Source organism: Sarcophilus harrisii, chromosome 2 (genome assembly GCF_902635505.1).
Source record: "Sarcophilus harrisii chromosome 2, mSarHar1.11, whole genome shotgun sequence".
In the NCBI taxonomy this organism is placed as follows: domain Eukaryota; kingdom Metazoa; phylum Chordata; class Mammalia; order Dasyuromorphia; family Dasyuridae; genus Sarcophilus; species Sarcophilus harrisii.
The window spans coordinates 446956711-446970522 of NC_045427.1; the positions used below are offsets into that span (position 1 = coordinate 446956711).

A 13812-nucleotide genomic window follows, 5' to 3' on the forward strand; every position below is an offset into this window, starting at 1 on the left:
GGGAAGTCTCTTAGAAAGTTAAGACTTTGGGGAAGAAGGGGAGAGTTAAGCAAGTAGAAAGTGACAGCAATTCAAAAAAAAAAAAAAGACAAAAGCATCAATAAAACATTAAAAAATACAAAGAAGAAAAGAAATAGGTTGAAAAGGGGGATTTGTTACTACCTTATTAAACATATGCCTTTCAAAAACAAACAATTGGAAAAAATATAAAACATCATTCAAAAAACCCTAAATACTCCTGATTCCAAATTTTATTGCCATGCCACAAGTGCCAAATCATGCAGTTACTAAAGTTTTTGGGGGAAGAATCAATCTCTTACAGAAAGAAGGGAAGGCAGTTTGAGGCCAGGGTTGATGAGGGACAGAGATGGTTTGTTTGTTTTTTAAAGGAAACTGTTAATCAGAATAGCCTTTGTCTTGCTCTTAAGGCCACATAATTGTTTCGTATTACCCTAGATTTTCTGCTTCTTTGGGTTCTTTAAAGAAGGAGAAATAAACCTGGGCAAAAATTCTTGTTTTTTGTTTTTGTTTTTTTTTTTTTTTTTTTAAGGGGACTCTTTCCTTTCTGATCACTTTTATTCTCTTCTTTCTTTTTATTTACCTTTTTCTCTTTTACTTCCTTTTTTCTTTTGTCTCTTTTTCTCTCTTCTTTTTTTCTCTATCTCTTTCCCTTCCCCTTTATGTTCTTCTTGTGGGCTTTTTCTTTCTTTTTCTCCCCCCTTTCATCTCTTTTTTCTTTCTCCCCTTATTCTTACTCTCTCCTCTTCCTTTATTATCTGTCTTATTTCTTACTTTCTCTCCCTTCTCTTTGTCTCTTTCTTCTTTTCAGTTTTTCTTCCCTTTCTCCCACTCCTTTAATAATAATAATGGTGGAAAGGGCACTAGATTTAGAAACAGAATAAAACTAGGTTCAAAACACAACTTTGGTAGGATTTGGCACATTTGTTCAGCTGTTTTCAATAATATCCAACTCTTTGTGAGCCCATTTAGAGGTTTTTTTTTTTTTTTTTTTGGCAAAGATACTGAAGTGATTTGCCATTTCCTTCTTCAGATTTTACAGATAAGGAAAATGAGGTTAAAAAAAAAAAAGGTTAGTGACTTGCCTAGGATTGCACAACTAATATTTGAGGCCAAATCTGAATTCAGGAAGATGAGATCAGGAAAACTCCAGGCCCAGCACTCTAACCAGTATATCACCTTGTTTCTCTTATCTTATACATAGTGGGTGCTTAATAAATGAAACCCATTTAAAAAACAACATAGTTTTAACTCTTTCTGGTTGTAAGACTGGGTGAGTCATTTCTTTGAATGTATTTCCTTATCTGAAGAATGGGAATAATTATTCTCAAAATTCTCTAAGTATTGTGAGGAAAATGCTTTTTTGTTTGTTTGTTTGTTTTGGACATCATCTGTTTTATTGCATTTTTGTAAAATATTCCACAATTGCATTTTAATCTGGGTTGGCCACGTTCAGAAGTATTGTGAGCCCAAGAAACCAAACATTTGTTTGATACTTCTAGCCCAGACACTGATCAGTTAAATGACTCATTCGTGATATTGCAACTTAAAGGGATTTTTTGTCTTTGTTTTCATTTTTCATTCTGTTTTTAAACAATAGCTTTTTATTATCAAAATATATGCAAAGATAGTTTTCAATACTCACCCTTGCAAAACTTTTGTGTTCCAAATTTTTCTCCCTCCCTTCCTCTCACTCCCTCCCCTAGATAGCAAGCAGCCCAATGTATATTAGATATGTGCAATTCTTCTACACATAAGAGGAAAGTGATTTGTAAACCTTAAATTACTATGGACATTATTCTCTTTTCTTAAAATATAAAGTAATTTTTAATCTACGAAGGGCTGGGCAGTACATTTGACTCTGGGTTGGACGCCACAACAGATGAATATGCCTGGGGAAAACTGCTCAGAGTTAAGGAGGGCAGAGGTAAAGATCACTTGAAACAATGGAGAACTTTGATGGAAGAACTCCAGATGGAATCAAAATACAGATTCTAGCTCAGCCACCTATTCACTGAGCAACCTCAAGCAAATTCCTTTTGTTCTCAGAGCTTTAGTTTGTTCTTCTGTAAAAAGAGATGAAAATAGCCAGTGTCCTCAGCCCGTTTCGGTTTTTAACATCTATGTTCTCTACTTTTTTTCAGCTCCAACAATCGGGAGACCATCAAAAGTAGGAGATTCTGTCTGTTGGGAGAACAAGACCAAAACTGATCTCAGCGCTCCCTCTAGTGGAACTAAGAAGGCAATCTTTCCTCTAATTTTTTCCTTTCTCCAAGATGTAGGACCATGACATCCGGAGGTGATGCTAAACATGCAAGTGAGTGGACTGGAGTGAGGGAGGCTGTGCAAAGTCACCAGTCTCACTTCCTCCTCTGGAACTCTCTGGGTGCAGTGGCCAGATATTGATCAGGACGACTAGAGATGGCTCTGGATGCAGTGGGAGACCTGGGCCTTTTAAAGCTAAGAATGTCTAAACCTCTGTTACTTTGGGATTAGAGTCTGTGACAGAAGCCAGCTCTTTCTTTTCTTAGCAAAAAAGAGGAAGGCTTGGTTTCCCTGGCCAGGTGGGGAAACATATTCAGTCTCAATAACATTGGACTTGGAAATCACAAAATTGTGTTGAGTCTACTTACTAGCTGGGCGACTTTGACCAACCATCTCTGAGGCTCATTTTCAACATCTAGAAAATGGTAATTATAATATTCACAAAATATGTGAGTAGGAAGAAATTTAATTTAGTCTAGCCAGTACCTGAACAAGAACCCCTTTATAACATATTTGACAATAAGTTATCTCTCATTTGCTAGATCTTAAAGAAGAAGGAATTAATTCACTACCTCCTGAGGCAACCCATTTCACTTGCAGAAACTAATTATATTTTTAAAATATGTTTTTTAAAATTTATTTTTACATTTCTCCCAGGATCACTCTTTCTCCCTTTCCAGAGAAGAGCCATTCATTCTAAGTAACAAGTAGCATTTTAAAGACTAAAAAAAAAAAAAAAGAGGAAAAAATCATCATAATTGTTCAATGTGTTGAAAAAGCCTGAAAATATGTGCAATAGACAACATTTGTGGGCCTCTCACCTCTGCAAAGGGTTGTGTATGTAAGGAGGGGAGTCTTCTCATATTTCTTCTTTTGGCTATGCTAGTTCTTTGTAACTTTGAAAAATTAATTTTTGATTTTGTGTATACAATTGTTTTTTTCCTATTTACATTGTTGTAGTTCCTGTATTTATTGTTTCTTAGCTATGCTTACTTTACTCTGCATCAGTTCACATAGATTTTCCATGCTTCTCTGTATTCATCATATTTTTTATTTCTTACAGTATAATAATATTTCATTCCATTCACATGCCACAAATTCAGATGTTCCAAACAGTTAAAAATGTTAGGAAGTCTACATAAGAATTTGATATCTGACTTACTTGGGCTAGTGTTTGCATTGAAAAATTGACTAGATGAAACAAAACATTACATATGAGAAAGGAAGTCAGAGGATGTGGATTTGAATCCTGTCTCTACGACTTATTAGTCTTGTGAAATTGAGTAAATCTCTTGCAGAATCTTAGGGATCATCTAGATCAATCTGTATTCATTCTCCAGGAGTCTTAGTTTTTCTATCTATAAAAATAAGGGGTTGGGCTCTAAAATGTCTTCTGCCTCTAAACCCCATGAACCTATAATATCACAAGATTGATATGAGGAAAATGCTTTATAAAGCATTAGAAACATGTGATCTATTATTATTTCTACTTCTCGACTGGTCCTGTTTCCAAATCCAATAAAGGAATCTTTCCTGGCAGTGGGTGTTATGCCATCTGGACAGATTTATAAAACAAGAACTAGAGAACTTTTTCTTTGTCCTGTCCTTTTCCCCTTTTTATAGAAAGTTAGTGTTAGATGAGCTTTAGACCACAGAATGTTAGAACTTAGTGGACTCTTGGAAAATAGAATGTTAGAAGTGAACACAATACAGAATGCTATAGTTGAAGTAGATTTAAGAATAAATCAAAGAGTTGAAAGGAAATTTAAAGTATTAAAAAATTAGAATATGGAATCGATTAGTCAATCAACAATGATTTATTGAATGCCAGGAACTGTGCTAGACAGTGGGGAAAGAAATACAAAGAATTTGCACCTTTCATACAATGTATGTGAATACAAGTATGCAAAAAGACATAATTCTTGCCCTGCCTCTCGTACTGCACAGTAGTAAGATAATGAATTCTGTTTTGGACATGAGAATTAGAAAGATCTATAAAATATCCAGATGGAATTATCCAATAGGTAATTTGTTATGTGGAATGTGGATCTCAGGAGAGAGGTTAAAGATCTGAGAATCATGCTAATTAAAACTTATGGAAGCTGATGAAATCATTAAGAAAAAGAATATTTAGAGAGAAAAGAAGGTTCCTAGAATGTCAGAACTGAGTATATCTTAGAATAAACAATTTTTGGAACTTAGAATGTAGAATAATGAAACTGGGAGAGACTTTAGAAATGAACTTAACTGAACTTAGCCCCTTCATTTTATAGAGAATTTGCTCCCTTTCATCATTATAAATACAAAAGGGACCAATACTGATTTTTCTTGAATAACATGACAAATGTGAAAATATGTTTAAAAGAATTGCCCATATTTAACCTATATCAGATTGCTTGCTGTTTTGGGGAGGGAGGAGATAAGGAAAGGAGGAAGAAAAATCTGGAACACAAAGTCTTACAAAAATGAATGTTGAAAACTATTTTTATATTATTTGCAAAATAAAATACTATTGAAAATTTTAAAAAATAAAAATAAAATATAATGACCAGAAAAAAAGGGGAGGAGGACCCATAACAGTCCACCAGCTCTAGGTTGGGATTCACATTATTGCAACAGAATAAGAGGAGAAAACCCAGAGATGAAGGGAAAGGTAGATCTGTTTTATATAGCCTGTGAGTGTCAGTCTTCCTTTTATTTGTTTGTTTTTGTTTTTAATCAGTACCATGGTGTTCTCCACCGGGGAAGCTTATCTTTATTGCTACCCTTATAGCTCTCCTCTGCTCACCTACTTCATACCGGGGTTCCATAAACCTGATGAAAGGAGACAACACAGATCTGACACTTTTGGAGAAATGGAAAATTTGCCCTCTTCTTGGAGAGAGGAATGCACAGCTAGTGTGAGCAAGAGCAATCTAAAATCTAGATTCCCGCTTTCCTCTAGAGCAGGGGTTTTATCTCAAGGGATGGTGAAATTGACTGGGAAAAAAATGTCTTTATTTGCATAAAATTAGTTTCATTGCAATCTTATGTGTTTCATTTTAGGGTATTTAAAAACATTATTCTGAGAAGAGGTATATGGGTTTCACCAGACTGCCAAAAGGGTCCAGGACACAATAAAGATCTGATTTTTTCTGAACCCCAATTCTCTTGGACTAGTTTCTTCCTCCACAAACACTATCTCTCTTCCTAAACTTTCTTTCTTGGGCCTCCTGATCCCTACATATCATGCCCCTTCCAAACCAGCTGATCTGACTATTTTCAAATGTGACCACAAAGGGGCGCCTGAAAGTTATTGGACCTGGGGCTTCTTCTTTGTCCTTAAAGTGGGGGAGATGTTAAAGACAGTCTTAAGAAGAGACTGCTTCTCCTGGTCCCCTGAGATTGTCTATTCTCAGGAAAGAGGCTTATTGGAGACAGGTAACAGTGGTCTTGAGGAACCTCTCCCTTTCCGAGTCTCTAGAATTCTCCCAGAGAATTTAGGACATTAGGGGAGGTACCCTGTGGACTGGTCCCACTATGAGAGGAAGACCAGGGTGGGGTGAGCCAGCACTGACAGTTACTTCCTGTGATCTTGGCAAGTGAAGTGACCCTTTAAATGCCATCTGGCTTGAAGGCCTGTGCTTTTATTAATCAATATTTCAGTGTTTAAAAAAATCTTATCTATATTCATTTCAACATATCCATGCCTTTTTAATTTATACAGACTGTTTTCCATGTCTTTTCTAACTTGGATCCAACCAATAGGGTAAGAAGACTTTACTTTATCATTGAACACTACATAAAAAAGCACCAGTGCAGCCCTTGAGATATTTTCCTTTTACCTCTAATTCTTACTCCACAACCAGCCTACTTCTTTTCTATTTTTATATGTCCTAGGTGATATCATTTAGCCACTTTTTTTGTGCAAGTCCTTTTTGGAATTATGCCGCAGGCTATTTATGTCCACTATACATTTGTTCACTGATCCTTGAGTTGCAGTCAAGCTGGATTCTTTGGAGATTGTAATGTTCCCTGATTTACTAAAATAAATTATTAACAGGAGGTTACTGGTGGAGAAAAGATGGATTTTTGTTTCAGGAAACAGATTAGGATGGTTTAGAGTGTTACATCATTTCTCAAATGCATTCCAGCCTGTCTGCTCTATCAGCTATTTAATTCTGGGCCTACCCCAGCTCGCTGTCTGCTGACAATGCATGCCCCCAAATATTTGCATTAATGGACCATCCATCCAAATACAGATCATAGTAAGGACAGTGATCATTCTTTATCCATTAATTTTTTTCTTGTGGAAATTATTTCACCAAACTCTTTTTAGTAGCTGTGAGTTTCGATTGAGAGATTGTGCAATGATGGATCAATTGTCCGGGAAGGTGTGGCCAGTTGGAGTATATTGTTTGCAAAAATCCTTCCCAATTGCCTACAATAGCCCTGTGAAGCTGTTACATAACATTATTGAATTTAGAAAACTAGCTAACATACCTAGAATCTAGGTGTAGATAACAAAAGATAAAAAGATCCTGGTGGGCTAGAACATTGGTCTGAAGATGAAATTTCATGGGATAAATGCAGTTTCACTTTTATTTTTAAAAATCTACTTCACAAGGACAAGACAAGGGAAACATGCTCATATATGTGTTTGTCTTAAAAAGAACTGCATTTTAGGTTGTCTGCAAATTCAATAGGTATAAAAAAGTGCTAAGATGGTAATATAATAATATGTGCAAATTTTTCAATAATATTTGCAATACTTAGCACAGTACCTGGCACAAAATAGATGTTTAATAAATATTTATTCCCTTTCCTACCCCCAGGTCAAAGGTTTAAATGTCACATTATTTTCTTTTCTAGAGACCCCATTTTAGGAAGGACATTGAGAGCATCCAGAGAGGAAATGATTCTCCTATGGACTTGAAAAATTAGGCATGAAAGTCACCAGACACACCAGTCTTTCTTCTTTTTTTGAGGGTCCATGATCCACCCTATCCTACCCCAAATCTTTGGTATCTTCTACTTTTCTGGAAAATTTAAGAATTCATCTTTCCGTTTTCAAAATTGCATCACCTCTGCTAAGGATCACATTTAATTCAATTTAACAAGCTTTTTATTAAGTAACTACCATATACAAGACAGAGGCATCTTTAGCCTGGTGATGAACTGGATTTAGAGCACAGCTTCAAGTACTTTCTCTGACACATGCTGGGTGTGACACTGGACAAGCCACTTAAGTCCCCCTGTCCTGGGCAGCTCTTAAAGTTCTAAGGCAAAGAGAAGGCCACGAGCAGCATGGGTAAAGGGTTTTCTAATGTAGCAGTTCCCCATTCTAGGGACATCAAAAAGATAGTCCCTATCCCTGTGTATGACAAAATATTGAAGAAACAAAAATTAAACAGAGACCATCTGATTCAACCCTTATCTGGACAAAAATCTCCTTGACAACATATAGGACAAATGCTCACCTCCTCATTTCTTAAAGAATGTCAGTGATGGGAAGCTTTCTCCCCCTCCTCCTATTCCCCTTTCTCCTTCCCTTCCAAGCCAAACCAACTCCACTTAGGGACAATTCTTAAGATTAGCAATTTTGCTTTATACCATATTTAAATTTCTCTCTCTACAGCATCCATCCAATGTTCCTACTTCAGTCTTTAAGGCCAAACAGACCAAGTTTAACCCCTTCTCCACATGAGAACTTATCATGTCTTCTTACCTATACCCCCTCTCCCCTTCCCTTCTCCAGGAGAGAAACACCTTTAATTTCATAATTATTGTATTTCACTAATATTGTATTTCCCTTATTTCACTTGGAGGTCACTCCAAACCTTCAGAGGCCATGCTACAGGAGGACAAATTCCATCCAATAGGTGTCCCCAACCTGGTAAAGGCTTCAGATAAAGTCTGAAGCTCATCCTCTCCCACTTTATGGGCTAGGGATGAATTTTTCTGATCATATAAACTCTGGAAGACCACCAGCTGAGTTCTAGAGAAGTGCTGATCTTTAGACAGAGACAAAATTAAGGAGCTTGGAAATGCTATGTTACACTGATCAATTTGTAAATTATCCTCTGCTAAATTGGGAGCTCCAGGGGGCCAGAAAAAGAGTATTATCTAAATCTGGTATCTCCCCAGTTTAGTCTAGTCTAGTACTCTGCACACAATAGGCCCTTGATAAATGTCTGTTGAAATAAGTCTCCAAACACCCTCAGTGAGACAGATAATACTACTACCATTATACCCATTTTACAAATGAGCAGATTGTGAATCAGAAAGGTCCTTATTGTCTCTGTCTTTTCGTTTCCTTTTTAAAAAATAATAGCTTTTTATTTTTCAAAATACATACAAAAGTAGTTTTCATCATTCACCCTTGCAAAAAAACCTTAGTTACAAATTTTTCTCCCTCTCTCCCTGCATTTCCCCTCCCCTAGACAGCAAGTAATTCGATATAGCTTAGACATGTGTAATTCTTCTCAACATATTTCCACATTTATCATGTTACACAAGAAAAATCAGATCAAGAGGGGGGAAATGAGAAAGAAAAAAACAAGCAAGCAAGCAACAACTACAACCAAGTTTGAAAATACTATGTTGTGATCCACATTCAGTCCCAACAGTCTCTGGGTGCAGGTGGCTTTCTCCATCACAAGTCTATTGGAATTGGACTGAATCACTATGCTGAGCCCCTCCATCAGAACTAATCATCCTATGATCTTGTTGTTTCTGTGTACAGTGTTCTCTTGGTTCTCCTCACTTCACTCAGCATCAGTTCATGTAAGTCTTTTCAGGCTTTTTCTGAAATCATCCTGCTGATAGTTTCTTATAGAATGATAATATTACATAGCATTCATATACCATAATTTATTCAGCCATTCCCCAGCTGAGGAGCACCCACTCAGTTTCTAGTTCCTTTCTTGCTTTTCATCTACCGGATCCCCTCCCCACTACATCCCTACAATCCTAAGGTTTGGGGCTCAGGTCGTCTGCAAGCAGCATTTCTAAAGCAGCATCTACTGTGGTCCTCCCTTCCATTCTCTTTCCTGCTTTCATTCAAAACTTTCTGAATGGGCAATGGGACAGAGTTAGAGGCAGGCCTCCAGGAGCACCTGGTCTAATTGGGAAGGGGAGGAGAGAACTAAGGACATAAGGACTTGCTCCATCACTTTGGGACAAGTGTCAGTGATGACAAATACAGTGTAGATGGGTTTTCTGCCTCTGAGTGTCTGGCATTCCTGCTCTGCCCCCCGTACCCCTGTTCTTCAAGGCCTAGCTCTCAGGCTACCTCCTGGTGTAGGCTAGAGAATATTCACTAGTTTTGGAGTAAGAGGATGGAGGTTGAAGTTTCAGCTTGGTCATTTAGTACTTGTTTAATCTTGGGCAAAACTCTTTCTTGTTCTGGAACTCAGTTTTCTTCTCTGTAAAAGTTTCGGGGAGGGATTACAAAAAGGAAATGAAGGAAGCCTGGGGAGAAGAGAAAGATAGGTTAAACTGAGTGCTTTTAAAATATTTATCTTTAATTTTTTTTTCTATGTGAATTCTAAAGTCCCTTCTAATTCCTTCCCCCCCCCCCGACTTATGAATTTTCTCTAGTAGAGAAGGATGTTTCCCTTCCTTGGACACTTCATAGCTTTTGGAAGGTGGCTTTTGGCCTAGGTATTCAGACTATTTTGATATAGTAAGTATTTGTAGCCGTCTTTCTTGGCCTGTTTCCTTCAACATAAGACCAGGGGGTTACATTAGATCAAGGGTTCTTAACTTGGAGTCCATGGATCCGGTGGAGAGATTTCAGGGTAGCTGTTAACACGGATGGGAAAAAATTACATCTTTATTTTCAGTAATCTCCAAATGAAATTCAGTATTTCCTTTCACTTTGAATTTAAAACCGAATACGTTATTCTGAGAATAGGTCCCTGGGCTTCATCAGACTGACAAAAGGGTCCATGACACAAAAAGGTTTTAAGAACCCCTGTTCTAAGTGATTTCTAAAGGTCCTTCTCACCCTCAATCCTATAATCCTTCCAGAAGATTTTGTACTTGGGGAGGGCAAGGACTCTTTGCATTCCCAGGCTAAGCACAAGCCAGGCTCTGTGGGAGCCCTTAATAAATGTTGGCCTGAATGGAATTGAATTGGCCGGGGGGGGGGAAGGGAGAGGGAGGGGGGCTAAATTGAGAGATGGAGAGACAGTGACTTGGAGGTTTCCCACTCAGATTTACACCTCCATCCGGAGCCAGGCAGATAGAAGACGCTCATTGGCAGAGGTTGGGGTCCTGGCAGAGGGGGGGTGGGGGCGGGGGTGGGGTTGTTCCAGAGGGAGGGGAGAAGGCATCCTCTTCTCCCTTAGGAATACTTGGGCCCCTAGAGTGAAGATCTGTTCGGGCCTTTTGTTTGGGAGGGTGCAGGTCTGCTTGGGTCCTTCCCCACCTGACTTAGAAGTTTGTCCCTAAGAGTAGAGGGGCTTGGGAAGAACCTTCTCCTGCACACCCCCATTGTCTCCTGATGCTCTTCCCCCCCCCAGAGCCTCGGCTGGCCTGGGTCTCTATCTTTCCCCTCTCCTCCCTCCAGCGAGGGTTTAGCTGCTAAGGGGCTGGGACAACATCCACCGAATTAGTGCCGGTCTATTCCCTGAAAGGGGAGGGGAGGGGTGGAGGAGTGAGGTTAGGATAGAAGAGGAGGGGAGGGGAAGGGGGAAAAGAGGAAAAGGAGGGGGAGGAAAGGGAACGGGGGGGGATAAGAAGGGCTGGGAAGAACGAGAGAAGGCAGAGAGGGGGAAGGGACGAGGGCCCGGGCGCCCAAACCATGCGGGGCCACTGCAACCACCAGGAGCATCCCCCAGCGCCCCAGCGCCCCAGCCCGGCCAGGTGATGGAGTTGGAGCGGTCTGATTCCCGCTCCCGATCCCTTCTCTCGCTCCCGCTCCCGCTCCTGCTCCTGTTGCCCCTGTCCCTGTCCCTGTCTCTGTCCCAGGAACTGTCACGGGAAACCTCCGGTGAGTTGTTGCTTCGGGGACTCAGGCGGTGCCCGGCGTTGGGGACAGGGCGTCCAGACTCGTGCTCCTTGCGGGGCCACCCGCGGACGTGGAAGAGGGGACCGCGCTGGGGGAGGAGGAGGAGGAGGAGAATGGGACGGGATGGGGTGATCTCCCTCACCACGGGGGAGACCCGAGTGGCGGTATGTTCCGGGCTGAGGGAGAGGGAGCGGGACCTCCGTGCGCTGCCCGAGACAGGAGCTGCCTCACTGAATGGGGAGAAGGGTGGAGGGCCGGGATTAGGCGCACTTTGAAACTATTATGTGTACAGGTGTGAACTGAGAGGTCCGCATGCATGGGGCGGGAGTTGTGAGTAGATAGTACGCGATCTATCCCTGGGGTGAGAGTTGTGTGCTGCTTTGGGGGGCAGATCCTCCGTAAGATACGGTGTTTGAGCGTGGGTTGTGGGCCTGCCTGGGTGGGGGAGCAGGTGATTGTTTGGGTTATGTGATGAGGGGGTGCTATATATGGTATAAGTTGGGGAATTTGCAGACATGAATTGTGAGATGTATAATGGGGTGAGTTGTGGACTTCTTGTGCAATTCAGAGGCCATTCAGTTCAACCTCCTCATTTTATAGATGAAGAAACTGAGGCACAGAGAGGTTAAGTGGGTTACTTAGAATAAGCCAACCTGTCTGAGGTGATATGGATAGAGCACTCTGCAGTGTGTGGAAAGGGGAGTACGTTTTGGTGTGTGTAGGTGTGAGCTGCTGGGGATTCTTAGTGTTACTTGGCTTGGAGGCTGTTTCATGGAGTGTGATATGTGGCACAAGCTGTGGGATGCTCAGCACAGTGCGAAATAGTGGGGTATTGTGTGCTGAGCCAAGTTGATGGGGGGGTTGCTGTGTCCCCTGGACTCTATGGTCCTCTGAAAAAGGAAAACAGAAAACCTCTTTTCCATTCTTCCCTCCAGTCCCAGGAAGGGAAAGATGGGAATCTTTGAAGAGCCATAGGGCAAGGAAGTATCCCAGGATGAGGATGAAACTGTTTGAATTGTGTGTGTGTGAGTGTATGTGGCAGAGACACAGAGAGACAGAGACAACAGAGACAGAAAAAGAGAGAGAAGAGACAGAGAAAGAGAGAGACACAGAGAGAGACAGAGAGATAGAAAGAGAGAGAGACAGACAGAGAGAGACAGAGAGAGGAGAGAGAGAGAGAGAGAGAGAGAGAGAGAGAGAGAGAGAGAGAGGAGAGAAAGAAGAGAAGAGAGAGAGACAGAGGGGGAGAGAGAGAGAGAGAGAGAGAGAGAGAGAGAGAAACAGAGAGTGGAGGACAAAAAGAGAGATCTTGGAAAGTTGGAAATCTCTGTGTTGCTTTGAGGGATAGGGTGGGGACTCAGAAATATTGTGGGGGTCCAAGTTAGAGAAAACTTAGGGGACTACTTCCAGTTTCCTTTGGCATGCAACCACACAATACACAGTCACACAGTGGTGGTCACATAGTGTCTCTTAAATGACTATACACTGTCACACAGACATATGTATGTCATATGCAGCCTGACATATTTTCACACAACCACACATAGTCATACACCCTATCCTAGGCACTCAAACCTTCCCTCTCCCTCCTTTCTTCCAATTCCCCCCAGCGCAAACTATATTTGTCCTATCTTCCATCTAGGTCTAGTGCTTGATTGGAGCCCTTGACAAGGCCCCTGTCCTTTAAGGGCCTCTTTTCTCTTCAGAAAAGCATTCAAACTTTGAAGCAAAGTTGACTGCCCCCCTCCCCCTCCCCCTTTTGTCTGGTGAGCTGGCTCCTGGGGCCTGGAATTTCTCTTCCCTGAAGAGGGAAAACCAGGGAGGCCCAGGCCTTGGGTAGCTTTTGTTTGGATCACTATGGCTACAACTGCCAAGCTGGAAACCACTGTTAGTTGGTCCCTAACCATCCCTCCTCTCTCCTCCCTTCCATCATTGGTGAGGAGTGGGGGAGTACATGCCAGAAAGCTGCATGGAAGATTGAGGGAGAGGTTGTGGAAACTTGGGTCTCTGAGCTAACAATATGACCAGAACTGGTCCCAGCCCATCTCCTCAGGTTCCTGAAGGATTAAGAGTTGAAAGTTGTAGGCTAAAAAGCTTTTTTTCATTTTGTTAAAAAGTATCCAGGGCATAAATTTATGTTATGAGCTCCCTTACATTCTGATCCCTAGGTCACTGAGGAACTATGGACCTCTCAGAGTCAAATTTTTTCCCCTCAGGTCCATGACATATACTTATAAAAACAAACATCTTAGACACACTTTGTAAATATTTGTGTAACAACTTATAAACCAAGAATAGCTATCTAAATGTAATAGTCTTTTTATTATCATATAGTTTAGGACATGGTCACAAGTTCATGCTAAAAATCAAGAACAAGATAGTCACGTTTAATCTTATTCATACAGGTATATATATATATATACATATATACATATATATATATATATATATACCTGTATGTAGATATAATAAATAAAATCATATAGTCTTTTACATCCACATTGACACATCCCCACACACATAGATATAATGTT

The 13812-nt window shown here is 40.5% G+C and overlaps 1 protein-coding gene across 1 annotated transcript in view; it reads left to right on the plus strand.

Moving 5' to 3' along the window:
* The first annotated feature begins 11004 nt into the window (after nucleotides 1–11004).
* Nucleotides 11005–13812, plus strand: part of CRB2 (crumbs cell polarity complex component 2) — a 39839-nt gene continuing 37031 nt past the window's right edge. Inside the window, exon 1 of the mRNA XM_031949325.1 lies at nucleotides 11005–11260. Coding sequence (XP_031805185.1) covers nucleotides 11137–11260 — 124 coding nt within the window. The 5' untranslated portion in view covers nucleotides 11005–11136. The remainder of the gene's footprint in view (nucleotides 11261–13812) is intronic.